The 23,409-nt window shown below is 57.8% G+C and overlaps 1 protein-coding gene across 5 annotated transcripts in view; it reads right to left on the reverse strand.

Moving 5' to 3' along the window:
- The window catches only part of RXRA (retinoid X receptor alpha), a 115,165-nt gene extending 92,631 nt beyond the window's left edge, over nucleotides 1-22,534 (reverse strand). Inside the window, exon 1 of one of the 5 annotated variants that reach the window (XM_054848765.1) lies at nucleotides 22,166-22,534. In XM_054848765.1, the coding sequence (XP_054704740.1) occupies nucleotides 22,166-22,193 (28 nt within the window). In that variant the 5' untranslated portion in view covers nucleotides 22,194-22,534. Of the gene's footprint in view, nucleotides 1-7,852; nucleotides 8,030-22,165 lie in introns of those variants that run through there. The other 4 variants (XM_054848766.1, XM_054848768.1, XM_054848770.1 and 1 more) reach the window with 4 other exon arrangements.
- Nucleotides 22,535-23,409: the final 875 nt, after the last annotated feature.

A 23,409-nucleotide genomic window follows, 5' to 3' on the forward strand; every position in this document is an offset into this window, starting at 1 on the left:
GAAGGGAGAAAGGAGATTACAAAGTGCTGACAAGGTCACGGGATGTTTTTGAGATGTCCTGCAAGCTGTCAGCCTCCGCCGAGCTTCCTCCTGGGGCTGCACGGGGAGCGGAGACCCCACGGCACGGCACGGTTCCCGCTCAGCAGCGGGAGCGAGTGGCCAGCCCGCCCGGGACGAGACCATCGGGTCACGCTGGGCTGAGTCACCTGAACCTACCAGTTCTCATCAATCCTTCTGGCAAGAGGAACAAATAATCCTCAGGGAAAGCTGTTTTTGGAGGCTGCTGAATTGTTCTTGGCACTGCTCGGAGAGCTTCAATTCGCTAGAAAATCCCAAGCATTTTAATATAGCCAGAATATTTGCTCACAGGATGACTAGCCCCGCCACAAAATGGGATCCAGCCTCCGCGGAGCTGGCCCATCACAGGGACACTTCTCTGCCGCCTTTTTAATGTCGGGGTGGGGGGGGAACGACGCCAAGATGGAGCCCAGGTCACCTCCTGTGCACGCTGTCATGGCCACGGGGGTCTGCGGACACGAGACCCGCCTGGCCGGGCGCCGTTCCGCAGCAGGAGCTGGACCAGCCCCGAGCCATCGGGGTGGGTTGCTGCAACCAGCCGCTTGCTCAACGCAGCCGTGGGTCCCCAGCACGCATCCAGCACGGCCAAGCGCCACGACCTCCCCCCGTCCCTGCAGCGCCGCCGGGTGCCATTAGACCAGGGGGTTAATCCTTGCCCCGTCCCCACGCCGCTCTCCACCGTGCCCTTTCCGGGAGGCGGCCGCTGCAGCCAGGAACAGCCCTGGCCACCTCCCGTGTTGACTTTGGCCAGCAGCGGCCACGTCTCTTCCTTGGGGCCACCTCACAAGTGGTCAGCCAACGCCGGCAGACTGTTTTCCCTTGGCCCAGGGGAAAAACGCCTAATTATTATTTTTTTTTCTTTCCTTTCTTCTATTTTAAGATCAGATGCCTAAAATTAGCTCTGCTCGCACAATGGGCCTCTGAGATTTAATCCCTCCCCAAACAGCCAACAAAATAAGTTGCCGTTTGAGGCATTTCTACAAATTTCTGAGGCCACCAAAATAAGTGAATAAACAAACAAACCGTACGCTCGTGAGGGCCAAACCATTCCGTCCAGAGAGATTTAAAAATAGCTGCACTTGGCACAAACCCTGCTGCCCACCCACTCGCACCCAGCGAGGAGCCTGAGCCCCCGGAGGGTCCCTCTCCCCCCGCAAAACCTCCGCAGTGAGCTGAGCACACCACAGACGCTGCTCGGATGCTGCTGCTGCTGCTGGGGACCACGGTAAAAAGCCAACAGACACGAGATCGCCTGTGTGGGTGGTGGTTACCGAGAGCATCACGGTTACGGCTGCCTCCCCCGAAAAAGCACACGGGGATGGAGCAGGCAAAGAGATGCTCAGGCTCCAAAGTCCATGGGGTGCAGTTTGTTTCCCCAGAAAAGTGGATAGGAGTCTACGTCGGGATCTGACCCTGCCGTGCCTGAAATCCTGGGTGACTGTTCACCGTGTCAACAGAGGCAGAATTAGCCCCTGGCTTTAGTCGCAGCCCTGATGCTAATGCGCCTCGACTGCGGGTGCACGGCTCCTCCACACCTCAGTGCCTCGGTCTATAAGGTGGGGTAATCGTACGGACCTTGTTCAGAGTAAAACAATTACTTAATATCTGTAAAGTGCCCTGGAGTTAATTAATTGCCATTAAGTCATTAGCTAGATTTTGACCTCCTAAGCCCAGCTTTAAGCCATATCCTGCTAGGCAGGGGCTGGTGTGCTCAGCCGGCTCTGTGCGCGCAGAGTCCTTGCACAGCTCGCTGCACTGGTGCCCAAGCGGCGCTCCCTGTGCTCTGCGGGGTGTTTCTGGCGAGCCGTGCCACCGGCACCCTGCCCAGCCTTCCCGCACCGTGCTCCCGGGGGAGGCTTCGGGGCTGTCCCCCGCAGGGGTCCGGCCACGCTGCTGCGTGCTGCCCGGCTGCACGGGCCCACCGGGGGCCAGGGAAATGGAAGCAAATACCCATCTGGCACTGGATTACCTGCCATATGCTTCCCATACGAACGTGTCAGCAAGGGGAGGAGCACACCTTCCCCCGGCGCCCCGTGACGTCCCGCACCCAGCACGCATCCCTCCCCGCAGCATCCCCAGCCGGGCTGATGCCGCGAGAAAGCAGCAAGGTAAAAAGCTGGCAATACGGCGAGCGCAGACATCCATGTCCTCTCCCTGTGTGCGTACAATCACAGCCATCCCCCCTCCCAAATCAGTGATGTCCCTCCCTGGGGGAGCAGGCAGCACCACCTGAGACCACACTAACTCTGCCTGGTCGATGCAGCACCCGACTGCTGCAGCTGCATCCCTGCAGCCAGCGCCACATCCCAAGTCCAGATCTCACCTCCCCATCCTCAGGGCAATGTCTGCTCAAAGCACCGTGTGGGAGCCGGGAGCCAGAGCTGCTCCCCCCCCAGAAACCACAACCCCTGCCCACCCTGCCAGACGCCGCGGCACTTCCAGGTCTCAGACCCAGCGCGAGAGTGATGCTGCTGGACCACGGTGCAGCCCCTCGGGGACAGATGCTGCCCGTAACAACCATCAAGCGATGCCGGTCTCTGCTGGAAAATCACCTGCCAGCGCTCCGCAGAAAACCCCAAACACATCCCTGCCGTGCCAGCAGCAAGTCCCACGAGCAGCAGCATCTCTTCACAAAAGCACCCCACCGTCACCGCCCCGCACAGCCGCCCTCCTCGACCGGCTTTCCAGGAACGAACCCGCACGCGCCACGGAGCAGAACCCGCACCGGCACGGCGGGCAGAGCCCAACACCGGCCACCCCACGCCGGCTCCCCGGGCAGCCCACGCCGGGCCGGCAGCAGCCCGGCACGCGAGACCGCGGCCTCCGGAGCAGCCAACAACAACAAACTCATGTGTGAGCGACAAAAGGAAAAACTCAGCGAGGAAACAATATTCAGCTCGACTCTTCCCAAGCACGTATTGTAAATAACGCAGCGTACGGGTTTGTTTTATTTGTTTTAATTATGAAAACATAGCCCGGATTGTCCTGCTGGCTTGGGCAAGCTCCATCCCCGAGCGGGGGAAGCGAACTAGCAGCCCTGCAGAGCCACGCTGTGTCCAGCAACCCTACAATAAACAAAGGACCCGCTGCACCTTGCTGGCCTCATCCCTGCCCTGAGGAGCCGGGGAGCTCAGCGCAACCCTCAGCAGCCGGGCTATCTCTCTGCCAGGCTGAGCCGAGCACCGCGCCGGCGGGCAGCCGCACACCGAGACCAGCGGTGCCGGTGCCCTGCGACAGCTCCACAGCTGGGAGGGAAACAAGCACCTGGAGACAGAAATATCGCACACTTCAATGGCTGTTTCCAAGGCAATCGGGTATCTGGGTCCGTCAGTCCTGCTACAAGCCTTTCTGAGATGTTTATCCCCTCTCCTTTTTTTCCTCTAACTATCTTAACACCAGATTTTCTCGCCAACGTCTCCATCGCTGCTGCTTTTGTCCTGACATGGCAGTGCCATTGCTCCATGCTCCTGCTGTGTATCTCAGGCAATGGGGCCACGCAGGAGACACCTTCCAAAATTATTTTTTTTTTGCGTCAGAACGAACCTTTCCTTCTCTCGCTTCCTCCTCCCGGGCTGGTCCGGGATGAAGGATCTGGCCCTCACCTCCCAGCGCATCCACCTCGGAGCACGCTGGGCCAGGAGAAAGCCGAGCAAGCAGCCCCAAGCCGAGACAAGCTTCAGACACAACCAAGTTAAAAATACATATTTTTCAGACAAAAGTTCAGTCCCCAAATGGTAAGAGAATCCAGGAAAAATGCGGCAGGCCCGGCTGGTGGCCGGCTTCCAGCACGAGCACCTCCCTTTGGAGGAATCCAGCGAGGAGTCTCGACTAATCCACCCAGGACACACCAGCATTTCTTCCTCGTATTATTGGGTTGGGTTTTTTTTTTTTCTCCTTTCTTTTTTCCGTCTGCTCAGCAGATTTGACATTTGCTGGGAAGGCGCTCGCAGCCACAGGGACCAAGCCAGGGTGCTGCACCGGGGGACGGCCGGAGGGACCCCACCGCTCACTGCCTGCTCCTGGCACCAGCCCAGGGATCGCAGGTAGGAGCGGCTGGAAAAGAAGAGACCGGTGCAAGAGCCTAGAGCCACCACGCATGTGCTCAGCACTCACGCAACACAAACACATAGCATTATCCCCGTGCCTCAGTTTCCCTTCCCCTCAGAGGCATGCTGGGGGGGGCAGGAACAAGGCCACCGAGGTGACACAGAGACGGTGCTGCAGGCACCCCAGCAGGACAGGTCCCCAGGTGCCTCCTCCAACCCCAGCGAGAACCAGGGTCTCCCCGCCGAGGCCACCCCACCGTCACGGATGCTGCCTCTGCAACCTGCTTCTGTCCTCGCTCAGCTGCAATTCCCAAAGCAAGCACCCCAAATCCCCCCTCGCCTCACTCTCCACTGCTGCCTCCCCCCAGCTCTGTGCCCACAGACCCCCCGCCTCCCCGACAAGCCCCATGCTCTCCCCAGGAGCTTTTCTCCCTGGGCAGATCCACCGTCCCCGCACGTTCCCGCAGCTCCCCGCAGCCGGTTACTTGATTCTGGCTGGAGCAGCAGGACGGGGACAGGACACACGTGGCCTTGCCACCTGCATCAGCAGGTTCCTGTCGGGAGGGACGGGAGCAGGGGGGCTCATGCCTGGCCCTCGTGGACTCGGCGCCGGCCCCCCCGCAGCCCCTCACCGAGGAGGAGCTGCCACTGCGGGGTCAGCCGGCAGGCGCTGCTTTCCCTCCCGGTGAGATGCCCGCTGAGGAATTTGCACTTCATTCCTTGACACCCGCTTTAATTATAGGTATCAAGCCGGCTTCTCTCTTTCACAAGAGCCGTGAGCTAATTTCCTGCTCCCCTTTCTCCACCATGGGTTCGTGAGTCACTCGCTCCCTCCGTATCCGAGCGCAGGGCAGTGGGCTCTGCCAAAGCCCTCCCCAAGGGCCAGGGCATAACCTCCCAGCACCAGAGTTGTTGGCTGTAACATCCCAGGATGATCTTCAACATTTCAGCCCCGTTTCCCTGCTGCCACCGCGACCAGCAGACGGGCAGTAGGTGACACCGAGACACGATATGTGCTGCCCAGTGCCGAGCGCCTCCGAGGGCTCCCCGCACGCAGGGATGCTCTGTGCTCACCGGCCAGCGCGGCACGCTTCTCTGACAACAAAATGCTGACCATCTCTGCAAAATCCTCACCCAGTGGAGCATCCCAAGGCGAGGCATGCCGGGGGAGCCCCGCACGCCTGCTGCCAGGGCACATCCCCAGGATGCAGACCACACCACTGCCCACCGCGCCGTGCCGTTAGCAAGTACACCCTGATGGCAGCTCCGTTTGTCTCCCCAGCAGCCAGAGCAGCAGCAGGGCTGGGGTGAGAGCTCCATCACGCCACCACCCCATCACTTGCTTCTCCCTGAAGGGGCTTCCTTTGCAGGGTGGTGGGTTTGGGGGTTTTAGTTGTTGTTGTTTTTAAACAGAAACTCATTAATCGCAGTATAACGAGGACCTTACTGGCTGTGGATTACCATTATTCATTTCAAGGAGACACAGACAATTGTTCACGAGCAGAAGACTCTACGCGGTTTACGAAAGGATCCCCAGCCCCGCCGATGGGAGAGGCGGTGGGTCCCCAGGAGCGGGGCCGTCACCCCTGGCCTCACTCAGGCACACGCGACCCAGCGTGCAGAGGGCTCCCGCCCCAACGCCCACCGCTCCATCCCCAGCCGAGCCGCTCGCCCGGCCGGCCAGGTCGTTGCACTGCGATGCTGCCATTTGCCTTTACCCCACCATCCCCTGCACGTCTTCCTGCCACCCACCGCGGAGCAGCCCTACTGCCTGTCCCCGGTCTGCACGGCTCGGGCACAGGCTGGGAACTCCGTGGGGGCTCAGGGAAGGGACCCCCCCGGCTCACAGCAGCCACGCCGCGCTGTTGTTTGCTTTATTTTCTTAATCAAGTCACGAGACAGGGCGGATGCTGCTCGAAATAAATCATCAACCACAACAGCAATAAAGACAACCAGGTGGCCTCAGCTCGCACTTTGCGAGCACGGGACCAGCGGCTGAGCCGCCACCGCCCCGTCGCTGACGGAGCAGCTCTTGTGCCATGTCTGGACACTGCAGGTTGTCACCGAGGAAATGGTGACATGGTCGTACCGGGAAAGACGGCTGCAGACACAGCCAGCCAGGCCAGCTGCACGCCCCCATACCACCAGGAAAAAGCGATCAAGGGCTGTGGCAGTCCCTCAGACACCCACCCCGGGGACGAGCATCCCTCCCTGCTCCGGGCTGCATCTCCCCTTTCCAGCCTTCTCCAGCCCCCGGGCCAAGGGTAAAAGGGGAAAGAAAATCTGTGCGTGTCTCTCCCCCGCGGGGTGCCAGCACAGCTCTTCTGCAAAGATTGAGCAACATGGGGATGGCGACAGAGCCAGCAGCATCTCCCCAGCCCCCAGGAGCCCCACGCTGCTGCCTGCGCCGCTGCCCGCACCCTGTGTCGCAGCTCAGCCCCCCAGCCCTGCAGGGACCCACCGGCTGGCTCCCAGGAGCTCCTCCGGATCCCGTGCAATAAAAAGAAGCATCTCTGCTCCTGCACAGGGGATCTGGCCCTTCCTCTGCCTCAGCCAGCGCCAGGCAGGATCTGGCCAGGCAGGAGCATCGGGTCACTGCGTCCACATCAGGGTCCCTCCGGCCCCTGCACGGCTCGCGGCAGAGGGATGTTCTCCCTTTCTTCTCCGGGAGGATTAGACACACTTCTTTCCTCTCATTGCTTTTCAAAAGAGAGGCTTTTTATCACTGCTGGTCCCTGGGGGAAATCTTTCTCTCTCTCATGCTTTTATAGCTTGGGCAGGGGGAAAGGAAGTTTTCCTTCATCTCAATCTCTCTGCTGACAGGCACCGTGAGCGCGACGGACAGAGCAGCTCCCCACGTCCCTGCCTGCACCCGGGCAGCACCCGAGCATCGCCCTGACACCGCCGGGGCTCCCCACCACCTCCCGGCGCCACGGGCTGCATCGCCAGCAACGCGCCCGGCGCCGAGCCCCGGAGAACGCCCAGGCAAAACCCTGTCTTGTTATTTCGAAAGCCACGTTGCCGTTGCGAAATCCCAGCTTGTAAAAACCCCGGCAGAAGAAAAGTGGCCAACCCAGCTCAAGGCAGCTACAGGTGCTCTGCCCTTGCCTACCTGCTCCTCATTCTCTGGAGGCTGCAATTACATTTTCCAGTGTTTCTTAAATGGATTTTTTCCCCCCCCCCCTCTTCCTGACTGCTGCGGAACAGATCAAGCCAAAGAGAGGAAACCAAAGCTCAGAGCTGGCAAAGCTTTAGACACGCACAGCTATTTTAATGGACCACTCGCATGCAGCAAGCTAAGAACATGCCTAAGTGTGCGCAGGATCGCAGCACGATCAGCTCTACAGCAAAACAAGTAAAGCCAGTGATCCCTGAAGTGCTGTCAAAAGCCCTAAGTACCCAAAAGTGAAATCATGTTGTTTTTTCACCCTCTGAGCTCTCTCCATTACCAAAATCAGGGCTGAGGTTTGTCACAGCGGCAGACCGGGTGGTTTTTTTAATTGTCAACCATGCTGCAACATTTTCTCTTATTTTTAGGCATCCCTTTAAAACTATAGAGGAAATCATCCAAAAGAAGTTTGTTCAAACGGCCTGTCAGTTTGAGGAAGTGAAATTAAACCAGAAAAAAAAACCCTGAATCCTAATAAATCACACATCCACACACACAAAATTGGAGAAATCTGGGCATGCCTCCAAAGCCAAGTAAATGGATGATAAACAAAACAAACCTAGCTCTGCCTGGTAATAAAGGCTTCCACAGTTGGAATTTCTCACCCGGGAATCACTTCCACCGAGGGCACAGCTCGTGGCACATGGGGAGCTTCCCCGCTCCCCAGCAAAGCTGCGCCTCCGGGGACTGCCAGCGATGCCGTCCCACGCTGAGCTGGGCTTAACGGGCACAAATCCTGCACTGCCTCTGTTTGCATGAATTTCCCCCGCCCCGCAAAGCCCTGGCCCTTTGGGGGAGCACACCCTGTCCCCGTCCCCGCTGCAGATGGATCGATCACCCCATGACGCAGAGAGGGTGGCTGTTTGCTTTGGCTGGAGTTATGGGAAAGCCCCACTCTTCCCCCGCACAGGCACCGCTCGAGCCCTCGGCCGGCAGCAGGGACCCGCTCGGGGCCCGCAGACAAACCCAGAGCAAACAAGGCTCGCAACTTGCAGAGAAAAATAAATAAATAAATATGCAAAACAAAAGCAAGGGAAAGGGCAAGAGGAATAAGGATGAAGATGCTGGAATAAACCCCCCCGGGCACCCAGGTGCCTGAAGCAGGAGGCAAAGCCAGCATATGTAACAGCAAAAAAAGCAGCAGCCAAGTCTCCTTTCAACCTTAGGGTGCAGGTTCCCATTGATATGGATGCTGCAGAGCAACGCCCATCCCCTCCCCGTTCATCTTTTCAAGCTGCGCAGCGGGAGGCAGAGCAAAGGGAGGAGGGCAGGGACCCACGCTGAGATGGTCCCAAGGAGGACAGTCCGCTGACCCTGGTGCGGCCTCTGCGTGCCCAGAGCTGGATTTTGGGGGGCCCACACATGGCACAGCTGGGCCAAGAGCCAAGGGTACGACAGCAAAGCCAGCGGAGGGGTGGACACGTGCAGTGACGACCCCAGCACCAGCCGGCACGGTCCCCATCGCCTCCCTGGCACAGCCACGAGCGAGCCCCCGCTGCGGGGACCTGACCCCGGGAGGGCAGCCTTGCCACGAAACAGTTAAAGGTTTCTAAGCTGGGCTCTCCTGAGGACTCCAGTTAAAAGTCCACCGGGCATTTTCCCATCGTGGACTTTAGCCCCGGAGCACGGCTGCGATAACGCACACGGAGGTGCCAGCTTGCCCTGGGACCCGCCACCGGCTGCTCCGCCACCGCCGCAGCAGGACGGGGTGCCACCGAGGTGGACAACACCCGCAGAACGTGCAGGGCCCCACGCAGGACAGAAAACTGCCCAACAGGCGTCAGAGCAGCATTTTGGGGTTTGGTAGCATGAGGTTATGTGGAGCCTTTGCAGAGCAGGGAGCTACAGGGCTCCGTGTTTGTGCCAGAGCAGCTAACCCACCTCCTGTGACAACGATCTGGCTGTCCCCGAGGAGCCCGTTTCACCCATCTCCAGCCCGCACCGGGCACCCAGGCACAAATTCCCCCCGGGGATCTTGCGCAGGGGCAGAGCCCAGAGATTTCTCCCCCGAGGGAGATGCAAGGGCAGAAGCCGCGCTGCCCTCTCTTCTGGGAACAGACACCCGGCTCTGCTCTCCAAGGTTGTCTGCAAATCCTCTTTCACCAGGACTACACATACCATTTTTTAAAAGCTGGGTGATGTAACCAACCAGTATTTATAATGCTGAAAACATCCCAAAGCTCCATCTCTTCCAGCTCCCAGGCACGCTGTGTACTCTTAATAAAATAATTGCAATGATGAATAGCTCCTTATAACATTCCTCTTCTGCAGCTACTGACAGGGCCAAGAGCCGGGATGGAAAGTCCTTCTCCTAATGCTCCTTCAAGTAACATTCAGGATTTTATCTCTTCACAGCAAAGATACAGTGAAAATTTGGATGAAGCGTCGGTCCTGCACCGAGCCGCTGCACGATGCGGAGACAGGAACAACAAGCTCCCTCTCCCCCAGCCCGGCTACATCATCGCTTTAATAATAAAGTCAGCAAATCACCGCGGGTCAATCGCAGTCCTTAGTTAAGCCGATGCGCTCTTGAACCTATTCGATGAAATCAATGCTGACCTGCTGATCCCGCCGGTGCTCGCGGGGTCCGCGCCAGCCCAACCACCCCGGCAAAGGCTCCTCTGCCGAAGGGTCGCCCGTGAGCCCCGGCACGGGGCCAGGCAGCATCGGGAAGCTCATTTCCTCTGCTTCCGAAACAGGGCTGCAGATTTAATCATTCTCTTGTAAGTCCTCATGTGCCCACGATTTCCACACTGACGATTACAGGAGCAGGCCAATGCATTGGGTTTGGTTTTGGTTTTTTTTTTTTTTTGTAGAGTCACTTCTACCTTATTAATTTGTAAAGGTGCATTCAATTAGGGAGCACGCTGGCTTCGCCCTCCCTTCCCATGCAAAGCAAGCTTTTATTCCCAGCCAGGGCCAGGCTCTCCGGGTGCTTTTCCCAGCGCACAGTCTCTGCTCGCAAAGGTTTGCAATTGGGCCAGCGGGACCGGCCAGGGAAGAGCGTTCGCCCCATCGCCCCGCTGGGAGCCGAGGGGTGCCCAGACCGGGTGACTTACACAAGGCCACCCAGGGAACCGGCGGCAGAGAGGGCCCCGGGGATCAGCCCTCACCCCGACCGCCACTGCAGCTCAGGGACTTCCCAGCGCCCGGCCCCGGCGGGGCAGAACAGGCAGGACCGGCACCTCCCGCCCTGCCGGCACCTCCCCACGCCCGGCATGCACCGGCAGCCGCGTGCTCGTCCCCTTACCACCCGGCACGGGCAGCGAGGACCCCAACTCACACCCCGACTCAGCACAGACGCTTTTCCACCCCGACACGTGCTCTCCTCCCTCCAAAGGCTGGTTTGGGGGTCCCTGCATTTCAGGCAGGACTGGGAGCATCCCTCTGCTCTCAGGGATGAGCTGGGATGAGCCAGGATGAGCTTTGCCCTCCATGCCACCGCTGCCCAGGCCGTACCCTGGGGCTTGCCTGCTCGCGAATCCCCAAGAGGAGCTTTTGGGCTCCCCCCAACACCGGCTGCTGCTCCCAGGGTGCAGCTGAGCAACTGGAGCAGTGCTCAGGGCAAACACCGCTGCTCCAAGAGAGGGACCTGGGAGGATGCCCGGACCAACCCCACATCCCCTGCGCTGCCACGGGGTTTTGGGAAGGTGCAGGGAGAGGTGGATCCTCCCCATTTGCGTAGGTGGGGGCTTTAGAAGGGCACCGCGCTGTTATCTGCCACCCAGGGCTTGCTGCAAGAAATCCCTGCCCTGCGACATTTCCTGCACACACCTAGAGGCCGTGAAACCTTGCTGGAGAAGCCAGACACGGTTTTCCGTGCCCGCCCAGCCTCGGCTCCCATGGCATAACACCCGGCCGACCAGAGCGCCTGGGTGCCTGCGGGGAGCGGCGCCGAACACCCCTTGGCAATAGCAGCACAGGCGGAAAAACAACAAAGATGAGAAAACCGAGCGCCCAAGCTAAACAAACCCCGCAGTGACCGATGGCCTCTGATTTCCACAGCCTAAACCTGCCCCACAGGTGAGGCACGAAGAGGCAGCACCTTGCCGTAAGGGAACTGCTGGCTTTTTCCTCCCAGAGGAGGGTGAAGCTCCAAGGCAGAGCCCCTGAGCTGCGGGGCACGGCCGCACCGCTACCAAAATACAACTCAAAACAGGCAAAAACCCTAACGAACTAAATCTGTGCCTCCCAAGCCCATAAGCAGCACAAAAACCTACTCAGGGTGTAATTCGGGGTGCTGCCTTGCTACATATCTCACGAGCAAGTCCCTGCACAGCACCAGCCCCCCAGCACCCTGTGGTGGGGCAGCACAGCCCCCCCCCCCCCAGCGCATCTGGGATTCCTGCTCCCAGCAAGCCCTGGCTCTCAACCGCTGTTTGGACAAAGTCTCCTACATTTGCAAACAATAGGTATCAGCTGGCCTGGGGCCAGGCTATCTCTGGCAGGGATCACAGCTAAGCCTTCCTAAGTGCTTCAATGGGGGCCTGCAGGTAATTGTCCCAGGAGCCTGAACTCTTCCCGAAGCCACCTCTGATGTCCGGTCCCTGATACGGGGCACAGGGCAGCTGGCCAGCACGGCTCACCTGCAAAAACCAACCCAGCGAGGACGGCAGTGGAGCGGACGGGGATTTAGGGCTGCTCCGCAGCAGCGCAGCTTCCAGCATGGGTCCTGGCATCCTCCCCTTCCCAGCTCTGCTCCTGCTCCCCGCTGCAGGGCTGAAGGGCTGCGGTGCTCCCCCGGAGCTGCCTGGGCATCCTATAAATACCACCGCAGAGGCTTGGGGAGAGCGTACGGTGCGGCACAAAGTATTAACACTGCAGTTGGCACAGCTTGCTCACAACGTGCCCATCCAGCAGACCACAATTTGCTTAGGGGTGCAGAAAGTTTCAGTTTTAGCAGGTTTACCCTGACAGGAAGGGAGCCTGGGTGGCCTCTGTAGGTACAGGAAACCCCTTTCTATCACGCACATCACTCCGCTTCCTCTGGATTTCTTTAACCTTTCACTCTCAGCCTGATTTATGCCTTCACACTGATTTTTGCATGCGTGCACTTTCCTGCTCTCCGCTCCTGTGTTGTGGCTCCACACCAGCAAAAACACTGGCAGAGCCTCGGCATCGTCTGCCCGGAGCCGGAGCAATCTCTGCAGGAAAGCCTCCTCCTCTGCCTCTCTCCAGAGGAGCTGGGTTTTTGCAGGCAGCGCGGAGGGGAACGCGCACGTGTCCCGTGGTGCTGGGCTCGGTGCCCTGCTGCACTTCAGGGCTGCGCAGCCAACACGCGGCTCCCAGCCACCCGTGGGATCCGCGCTGGTCTTGCGTGATGAGGAGGCGGCAGGCGAAGCACTGGAGCAGCTAATCTGGGACCCCAGGGAGACGTCCCAGCAAAAGAAAATCAGAGATGGAGATTTTGCTGTAAAGGCGCTGGGCGGTGAGCCCCGGGCTCCAGCACAGCAAGCCCAGCAGCGCAAAGGAGGGACTCGGTTTTCCTTGCAGAGAGGGAAAGGATCCACGACCAGCCCGGATCTCAGCCCGGAGCCCTCCGAACAGGGGGGCGGCGGACTGAGGAGGCACAGGGCTGGGGAAGCCCAACTGCTGCCACCCGCTCCCCATCCCTGGGAGGACCTGCTCCAGTCGGGACGCAGCACTCAGCACCCCATCGAGAAAGGGCATCCCCAGCACCACGAGCACGTGGAGCGGTGCCCAGCGATGCCTTCCGAGGCAGGAGGGCACGAGGGCGGCGGGGACACAGCCTTAATGTCACCTAAAGGGCCTCTCGGGTGGGAAGATTAGCAGCTTGTTCCCAGGCTCACGGGGATCCTGGTGCAAGAGGAGCGAAATGTCAGACTGTGTCGGGAAAGGTATCGGCTTCCCAGGAGCAGACGGGGGGAAGGTGCCTCTGGGAGGAGGGATGCGGGGACACAACCGGTGTTTTCCGTCCCCGCTCTCATGTCCTAAGCTCCATGCCACGGCCCACGCGGTCCTGTCCTTACGGCTGCCACCATCCAGGGAGGGGAAAAAAAGAGAAAAGCCCAAAGCAAGAGCAAGCCAGGAAAGCGTCTCTCTGTCCAATTTACGTGGGACGTGGCAGGTCACCCCCGAGAGCCACCCGCTCGCAGCGCTCCCCCAGCCTGGCACAGCTGCCGCAGCCAATGGGAAATGAAGTTGCAAAGGTTATCGTTTTGGTGTTTGACTAAGCATAAAAATCCTGCCCTGAAAACAAAAAAAAGGGAAAAGGGGGACAGGAAGAGCGGCATAGGGGGGGGAGAGGGGCAGTGAGGCACGGCACGATGGCCCCAGAAACGTGGGAGAGGGGGCACAGGGGCTCACAGCATACTGATACGCATTTCCATTTCAGAAGAGTTTCCTGGGAAAATAAATGCAAAGTCTGTTATAAAAGTTTATCTGTGTGTGCAAGAAAGAGCGAGCGCGCCTGACTACGGTATAGAGATGTCATTATTTTCATGCATCTGCCTTACCCAATTTTATTTAGTTGCTTTCTGCACCATTTCATGCTCATTCTGCTGCTGAGCTAGACAATTGCTTTATAACTCTAGGGTGCAATTTCACTGTCTGTGAGCCACACGCACGCACACGGGGTCTGTGCTGGGATGGAGCAGGGAACTGCACCTCCCCATTTGGGGGCTTGCATTGAAATAGGTTTTCTTAATAAATTTAAAAATAAAAAAAAAAAAAGAGAAAATTAAATTGAAATGCTAAACCACAATCTCTAATGTATTATAATTCAAGGAGCACACGTGGGGGGTGCAGACTCGGAAAGCAACGGCTCCCCATTAAGGAGGAGGATGAACTGGAGGGCAATTTGCTCTCTCACGCTAAGTGAATGCGGAGCCCAGCAGGCTGGAGGGCAGAAGCCCTGTGAATCACGCTGGATTTTTATGATCAATTGAAAGTCACACTTGAACAAGTGCAGGTCAAAAGGGAGGGCTGGCCACGCAGGTGCAGAGCTCTGAGACAGCGGTTTGCAACTTGCTGAAGTTGCCTGGTCGCTCGCAGGGACCCCTGCTTTTACCCCAGACCCCTGACCCCCCCTCCCCAGCATCCCCCCAGGCTGCAGCAGCCCCACGGGTGTGGGTCAGGGCAGCTGCAGGGTGCGAGGGGGTCTCCAGAAGCAGCCCCGACACCGATGCAAAGCCACACGGGGCCACGCATCCCCCCGGCACGGCACGAGCGAGCATCTCCGGCGCAACCTGCCGCTGATACGCCGTTATCTGCCGCCGGCCGGGCCCTGCTCACTGGCGTTAGAGGCCAGAGCTCCTCCGCACGAGGCAGAGCCCCCAGCTTCCCGGGCCTGATAGTCACTCATCTTACAAAAATGGGGCAGCCGAAAGAGGAGGTGGGGGCAGAAGGGGACTCCAGCATGGTCTGGCAAGGATGACTGGTGGGAAAAGAGGGTCTGTCTGTCTTTTTTCTCCCTTTTGCACAAGCCCCCACCTGCACACGGGTCCTCGGGGAGCGGCTGCTGCTCCCCGGGGTGCAGGGCAGGGAAGCCACAGTGCTGGCAAGCCGCTCTCGCCCATCCCTCACCCCCCCACCCCGGGGGAAGCCAAAACAGCTTCCCCAGCTCCATGCGATGCCCCCAGGTCTGCTCCTGCCTCTGCCTGACCCCGCTCCTCTCTACGCCCCTTCGTGCCTCTGCCATCGCTCGCCATCTCACCCGCTCGGAGCAAACCTCCACACCGCACCCCACGCCAACCCCGTCTCCCCACCTCGTCACCTCCGCATCTCCGGGCGGATCTCGGCTGGAAGCGTACCCCCTCTCCCGCGCTTCTCCTTCCGCTCTTGCTTCACCACCGCCATTACCTCATTTCGACTCCGTAATGGGCACGTAGGAGACGCGCTGCCCACAACAAAATTGTCTTGCAGCAGCCCACAGAGTTCACAGGAGAGAAAAAAAAAAAAAGGAAAAAAAACCCCCCCAACTTTCCAGCACTTACTTGTCAGCCAAAAATGGAAAAACAATAATCAAATGTTTCTGCCTTCGTGCCCAGCGCCGCGCAGCCAGCTGAAACTAGACGGGGCATCCCTCCCTAATCCGCTCCTGGCAGCCCCAGCACAAAGGATTTGCTCCATGAGCTGAGGGGGCTGTAAACCTCGGGGGGGTCCCGGGCTGCCCTCAGCTCCCCCCCCCCCTTTTTTTTTTTTAAATTATTTTTTTAAAGTCTGTAAAAGCTGAAGAAAGCCAAAACTCCACAAAAGAGGAGACCATGAAAAGTAACAACCAGATGGGAATCCCATTACCATTTTATTGGTCACAAATACCAGTATTGCACCTTTTATCTCTTCGCTCCGCGGTGATCTCGCATCTGATGCAATCTGGGGAAGGGTTATGGCTCAGACAAGACCCAAACCCAAACACACCACCAACCTCCACTCAGGGCCCACCAAAACCAAGAGATTAACCCCTCTCAAAAAAAATCTCCTGGGGTTTCAAAGAAGGAGCAATGCCCACGGCGAGAGGAACCATCTTCCACTAGAGCAGCAAGGCGACGCACGCCCCGCTCCTGATGCTTGATAAAACCAGTATTTAGGGTGTTTCTTCCTTGCCCTCTGCTTTGGGAGCACCTGGCTTACACACAAACCCCATCTGCGAGCTTTTCTTTGCTCCCAGGCCAAAAACCAGCTTGGGGTTGTTGGGTTTTTTTTGGCTACCAGGAGCCGGGACCCTCAGAAGCCCACGGGAGCCCTGTGGAGCTCAGATCCCAGACGGATCTGCTCCGCGGGGCTGGAAGCCGCCGTCCCAGCCGAGGTTTCACAACCACCCCACGCCCTCGCTCCGGGCCCCGTTCCCAGCTTTGCCGGTGCTCAGACGCACCCGCGTGCCTCAGTTTCCCCACCCTGTATCTGTCTCATCTGGGCCGACTGCGAGTTTTCAAGGCAAGATCCATCCCCTCTCGATGTGCAGAGGCAGGAGCTGGCACAAACAGGGCTGCGATCGGAATTACAGCCCCAAGGTGCAACCTTGAAACTTTTATTGTAGATCACAATAAAAGAAAAAAAAAACCAACGAAACCAACAACCATTTTATGCTTACAAGTGGTCTGTTTGAACAGGATTATTTTTTAACTCCATGTTAAACAAAATTTCAAAGGAGGGGAGCTGTGTTTGGGCTTAATTTGAACCCTTTCTTTCCTTTCTTGCAAAGGAATTGTTCCCTGTTTATCTCAGAAAACACCCTCCATTTTGAAAAGCTCTGTCTTCTCTAAATAAAAAGTCAGGTTGTCTCCCTGACTTTGCTTTGCTTTTTCTAAGCAAAACGTTGTCAGAAAAGGCAAGTTCTCACAGCCAGTTTCCATCTCAACAATTGAGCATTTTCCTAGGCTAAATTGCTTCTGTCTGAAAATCTTCTAGCAGTTTGAGCTGGCTGGCATGTGTGGGGATCCTTCTGTAGGGTTTTTTAAATCCTTATTTGCAATATTATTTCGTCTGCTCTGCGCTGCCTTGATGTTGGAGCAGCCTTTGGAGAGACACAACCGCTCCTCCCTCCTCCTCCGTCCTCCCTCCAGGCACACGCTTTCCTTTGAGGAGGAGGAGAGGGGAGAAATGAAATAAAAGACAAGCAAAGAGGAAAATGTCAGAAAGCTGCTTTTTGCCTGTGTGTCAAACGTTCAAAGTTATTCCAGAGTCTAGTCTTTAAATGTAATAAAATCCAGCAACTCCTGACAAAATCAATTAAAATAAAACCACCCAGGCTGCCTCCCCTATTGCTTTGTAGCTATACTGACTTTGAGAGCCCACCTGGGCCTTTTAGGAAGCAATTACGGAATTGCCGGGTCGGATCCTGCACCAGCGACGCGCTCGCTCTGCCGAGCATCCCTGCGCACCGGAGGGAGGAGAGACCCAGTTCCTTCGCCCGCGGAGGGAGGTGACGATGGGGAGACGCGCTGGGGATCCGAGCCAGAGAACAGGATTAATTAGAGCCCAATTAGGTTACCGAGCTCCCAGGGAAGGTCCCCGCAATACCCAGCGCTTTGCCAGCAGCGATTTGAGGTGCCCCTGGTTTTGGTTACCGCCGGCAGCCCAGCGTGGCGGAGAGGAGCCCGGCCGGCAGGCAAAACCCCCTCGGCATCCCCGCTCCATCACCACCGCCCTCGGTGAAGCCCCTTGCCAAGGGCCACCACCTCTTGCTGTCTCACCGCCTCCCGCAGCGGGGTCACGGGATATTTATAGCGTATTTATTTCGGTGATTTCAGGCAGCCGAGAGCCTCGGGGGAATACCCCGCACAGTGCCCCCCGAAAGGCGCTGGGATGCTCGTAGGAACAAGCACCCTGTGCAAGAGGCAGGACCAAAGAACATCCCAAAGCCCAAGCCCCCGCCCCGCGGCACGCACAGCTCCGCTGTTTGTTTTCTTAACCATCCTGCAAAAACTAAATAAATAAAAAATAAAAAATTCAGCCGGGTGGCAGGGCTCTGGCATATGGGAATCCACCCCTGCTCTCAGAAAACAATACTCCAACAAAAAGGTTTTTAACCTGTTTCTTAACAAATATTTATTTTTGCCTTCAAGATGTGGGTGGGACAAAGCCAGGGTGTATTTTCCAGTGAAATGTTTTGATTCCCCCCTTGATTTTTTTCTTCAACAGGAGCAAAATGCCAATAATAATATTTGCAATGAATAACTAAAATTCTGTGGCTTTCTCCCCTGCTCTCTTTTAAATAAATAAAATGCCCTAAATACGAGAAACACAAATGCTCTCTCCAACACAGCAGGACGACGTGGAGTAAACTCAGGGACCCTCAGAGGATTTATTTAACTGTCACAGCCCAAATTCTGAAAAAGGCAAAAATTCCTTCCCAGCTTGTTTTGCATATGTCAATTGGGAGAGGTCGAGCCCTACGCTGTGCTTCAGCAAGAGAGACCAGGACATGACTACACTTTATCTCGTGCTCCTACGAGGCCCCTCTCTGGTGCGGCACTGGCAGCCCCACGGAGCCAGCCAGCATCTTCCAGCTGTGGGGCAGGGGATTCCTGCTTCCCCACAGGGATGCTCAGACAAACCGTGACACTTTCTGCATCCTTCAGAATTTTTCCTCCCTATGGATCTTCGTATCAGCTGCAAATTTCAAGCAGAATTAAGGAGCATGCTGAGGTCTCAACCCAGACATGGGTTCCCACCAATCTGCCTTGGGATTTGCACAGCATCCAGGCTCATCCCGGCCACGTGCCCGATGGCAAGGGTGGGGTGAAGGCGTCTCATGGACGCTCACACTTTTGCGCTCTCTTCAACCCAAAGCAGCCCCCATGCTCTGGGTCGCTTCCCCCCAGCCCGAAACTGGAGGTTGTTTTGCTGTTTTCCTCGGAGGTGCTCCCGCTCCGGCCGGGCCGTGCACGGCCAGTTCTCACCCCACATCCTGAGCAGCTGCAGCCGCCCCTGGCACGGCCGCACGGGTGAAAAGATGGACTCGCCGAGGTTGCGACCCGGCGAACTGACCTCCGGGAGGGAAGCACTGGCCTCGGACACCCATTAACTGTTTCTTCCCCCCATGAGGCTGAGCCTCGAGGGAGGGCTCCCCAATCTCACCAACCCCTTCTGCTCCCCAGGAGCTACCACCTTCTTAGGGGAATGGGCAAAGAAGAAAATGAAGCAATTAAAGGATCGCAACGGTGAGAGCCTTGGGAACAAGCAGTTACCCAAAGAGCCAAGTTCCTTGGTTTGCACATCAGTCCTCAACCTGGCACCGTGCAAAGCCTGACCTCGGCACGTGTGCCCCACCACGCTGGAGGTGTGGAGCCCCCAGCCCCTCAAGCACTTGCACGACAGCTTTTTCTTGATTTTCCTCCTCCTTTAGACTCGGCTCAGCACAGCCCCCCCCACCCCGAGTCACAAAAACAAGACATCCTCAATCAACCAAAACCTACTAAAGGGAGATCTGTAGCCCCAGACAGCTTCGAAAGCAGCATCCGCTGACCCCGAGGTGCTTATGAATCTCACCCAGCCTGTGGTGGTACCCGCACCACGCAGCAAGGCTGCACGCAGGCAGCCCCAGGGCAGGCGCAGGCAGCCCCGCTGCCCACAGACATCCAGCTGCAGGTTGTCCCGGGAGTGGGACAGCACACAGAGCCGCAGGGTGACGGCGTCCAGCCCGGGAGATGCCTGGGGACGCGCTGTCCTCCCGGGGAGCCTCTGCCTGGCATCTGCCAGCAGCTCCCGAGACAAGCAGGAAAATGAGATACTACTATTAAAAGTGCCCAGCGCTGGCCACGCTTCCACCCATGACATCAGCAGGGTTATCTGAGTCTAACCACGGGCAGGACTTGGCCAGGAACCTCCACTGGGTTGTGGTTTTTAGGCCAAATTGAGCTGAGATTTTTTTGGGGGGCCACACAGTAATGGAGCCTGATTTTGGCTCCCAGTTGCTCCTGTTCTCCAGCTCAGGCCCATACTGGTGCGCAGGGAAACAAACTCCACAAGCTTGGCTATTCTTCCCCCCTCAGCTTGCAAATGCCAGCTCCCGACCAGGACACGGGACGGGGGCAGCAAACACCCTGGCACTCTGCAAAGTCAGGACCCGGCGGGTTTTGGACCATCCCACCTCCAAAAAGCACCAAGGCCCTGTGGCCCCACCAGCTCCATTCTGGTTTCACTGGGAAGATCTCTGCTCACGCTCCTCAAGGCTCCCCTCGCTCTTACAAACCGCTTGCACGCTTTCAGGCTCAACCTGCCTCCAAGCACGACCAAGATCTCCCCCTCCAAAACCCGAAGAACCCACTGTCCTTACAACCAAAGCTGATTTTTCCAGTTATCACTGACCAAAGACCAGCGGATAAAGTTTAGGAGTCACTTCGGCCGCAGCACAACATGCAGCAGACGCAAACCTAGACCATGCGCCCTAAACAGCTCCGGCAGGCAGCTGAATTTCCTCCTAAGCCAGCGATGCGAAGTTATAACCCCCACCCAGCACCGCTGTCCTGGGGTGGCTGCCTTGTTTTCCCTCTGGATGCTCCCGTGTGCTGCGCAGCATGTTGCAAAGACCCACCCTCTCCCCGCCACGCGCACACGTACATTTATAAATGAGCAGATAAATCAGTTGTTTTTCATTTGCACCAGTGTGAAAATCCTTAGCCGAGCCAGCAGCAAGGTGACACACGCTCCCCCTCTCCTCCCCCGTCCAAGTCAACATGACTAATAACGTATTATTTAGCATCTACAGCTTAACAGGAGAGCTCAGGTCTGAAAGAAAATGCAAGTAAATATGTAGGGGCCTGATCCTGCCCGTATCAACAGAGGTTTGGACTGTCTTCCACGAGAGCATCAAAGGAAACGTAAATCTCACAACAGCCACCCCTAAGATTAAATCATTTTTGTGCGGCAAGAGATAGGCACTTTCCGCTTCGGTGGGTGTGTTTGCGATGATCCCCCGCACCTGCATTTCATCCGCCCAAAAGGAGTCGTTTTGACTTTGAAAACAGGACCCGCTCCTGGGGGACACCGCGGGGGAGATGCTTCCAGCCCGAGCAGCAACTCTGGGCAAGTCAGCCCAGCAGCACTGCCCAGCTCACAGCCGAATCAACGAGGGGCACTGTACAACCATCACTGCAGGGGAAAGGAGATGCCAGTCGAAGACCCGCCAGCCTGCGGGGCCAGGCTCTCCCTGCCAAAGCCCCCAGACCACAGCAGTCCTGGAAACCCTCCCGAGGGGCAGGGCCAGCTGGGGACCTTGTGATCGTCTTTGTATTTATTTTCCTCTTAGAAAGGAGCAACTGAAAATGCAATTCTTCAAAAACAAAAAAGAAACAAAACACACCACCGCAGGGTAGCAGAGGTTGAGCACGGATTTAAAGCCCACGGAAAGCGGAGTGGATGTTCTCACTGGCCGTGGGCTTGCTCGGCCAGAGGCTGGGAGCCCACACCCCGCCGCACTGAGATGGCAGGATTAGTCCCTCTTCTCCCTCGCCTGGACTTGGCGCCGGGCTACTTCACTAAAACTTTTCTTCCCTCCACCCTGAACACTGAGCTCTGCAATATCACTTCTCCTGAAACCCAGACGCAGGGAAGCATTCGCCCTTACAAGCCAGGACTTGACTCAGTCACTGAAACGATGGCAAACTCCAGCTGGAAATAGGTTTTAATATGCAATTAAGAAGAGGGGAAAGAAAAAAGAAAGGGGGGAAAAAAAAAAAAAAAGGCAGGAGGGTCCCAAGCGTGCCGGCTTCTAGGAGCTGCCGGCGAGGGACGATGCGAGCGGAGGGGCCGGTGGCAGCACGGGGGTCCCCGCGGGCGCTCCGCCCCCCCCCGGCCCGACTGCGCGTCCCAGATGCCGGCGGGGAGAGAGAAAAGGCAGGAAAGAAGAGAAAAAAGAAAAAAAAAAAAAGAAACCGAGAGAGAAAAGCAAGAGGGGGGAAGCAAAGGCTGCGAGCTGCCAAGCCCTCCTGCAGAACTAGCTCGGGGCGGGGAGGGGGCTCTCCTGGCCCAGCCCGGGTGCCCGCTGCCCCGTTTGAAAATGCCGCTTGCGCCGCCGCTGCCCGCCCGGCCCGGCTGGGCTCCCCGCCCGGGCCCGCCGCCCCCCGGCTGCGCCTCGCAAAAAGGAAAAAAAAAAAAAAAAAAGAAAAAAAGAAAAAAAAAAAACAACCAAAAAATAATACCTAAAATAAGGCGGCCGGAGCGGGGGCCACGGGGCAGGCCTGCCCGGCACTTTCCCCGGCGCTGACACCAACTCCCCCCGCGGGGCTCCTGCCCTCCCCGGGGAAGGGGCGCAGCGCATCCCCCGCCCGCTGCCTCCCCGGTGCGGGCAGCTGGAAGGGGAAGCGGAGGAGGGGGCAGGTCGGGAGCCTATTTTATTTTATTTAACCACCACCACCCCCCCTCCCGCCCCGCCGTAGGAACGGAGAATCTTTTTCGGAACAAAACTCACCCAGTGGCAGGAAGTGTTTGGTGTCCATAGCTGGTGCTTAACTCATGCCAAGGGGCTTGGTGAAGATCGGCGGCGAAAAACACACACACAGGGCGCGCGGAGGGGAGGAGAACGAAATCAAAGCGAAAAGGGGAGAGGGAGGGGGGAAGGGGGTGGAAAAAAAAAAAAAAAAAAGCCCAAGGGGTGGAGGAGGAGGAGGAAGCGGCGGCGGGGAAGGCTGCAGCCCCGCACCGGCGGCCCCGCGCAGCGCCGGGCGCGCAGACGAGGCCGCGGAGTTGTTGCAAACTCCCAACAATGTAACTCCGCCGCTCGGCTCCGCTGGGCGCGATCGGCTCCGCGCCGGGGCCCGCGCAGGGGGGAGCGAGCGCCGCGACCGCCCGCCCCGCAGCGACCGCCCGCCCCGCCGCGCAGCGCCGCCCCGCGCCCGGCCCCGCCGGGGTCGGGGGAAAGAATAACATTTTTTTTTTTTTAAAGTGATGGGGAAAGGGAAAAAAAATACAGAAAAAAAAAAGGGGGGGGTGCGGAGTGCTGCGGTGGGAGGCTGGGGGGGGGGGAGGCTCTTCGAGTGGTGCTGAGCAATCTCAGCTGACCCCAGCCAGCGAGAACCTCAGCCCTGTTCCCTGTCCCCGGGGCGTGTCACACGGCAGCCGGCCTTCAAAGCGCGATTTATTTCATTTCCCATAAATAAGGCACAACAAACAACTCTCGGTGCCCGTGCGGTTCATCTGCAAACTCTCACCTCCTCAGCCCTGCGGTACCACCCCACCAGCACCACTGGCTGCTTCCCAGAGCAGCCGGGGCCCTGGCCCCCACCCTCCCCGGCATGCCTCCAGGTTTAATAAATGATACTCAGCCTTGTAAGAATGTGTATTAGTGACTTGATGGACCAAAGCAACTCTACTATGCATGAAGCATATTAAACATCACATCGACCCTCACTCTTGATGGCTGTAACATGCATAACAAGCAGGCTCGGTCCACGGCCGCAGCTGCTCACGCACGGTGGGGAGCAACACGGGCACGCAGAAAGCCTGAAATCACGCCAGGGACAACTGCCGGGGGTTTCTGCTGGCACAGGTAACTCCCAACGCAGAGCCGTTGGGGGAAATGGGGGGTAGCTGGGAGAGCCAGGGCACCCATCGCTGTCCTGGTTTACAACACGCACACATGGGTGCGCTGCCGCCACCAACCATCACCTCGCTGCGTGGCAGATCCGGCCGCCGAGCGCTTCTGAGCCTCTTATC

Source organism: Grus americana, chromosome 20, assembly GCF_028858705.1.
Source record: "Grus americana isolate bGruAme1 chromosome 20, bGruAme1.mat, whole genome shotgun sequence".
Classification (NCBI taxonomy): domain Eukaryota; kingdom Metazoa; phylum Chordata; class Aves; order Gruiformes; family Gruidae; genus Grus; species Grus americana.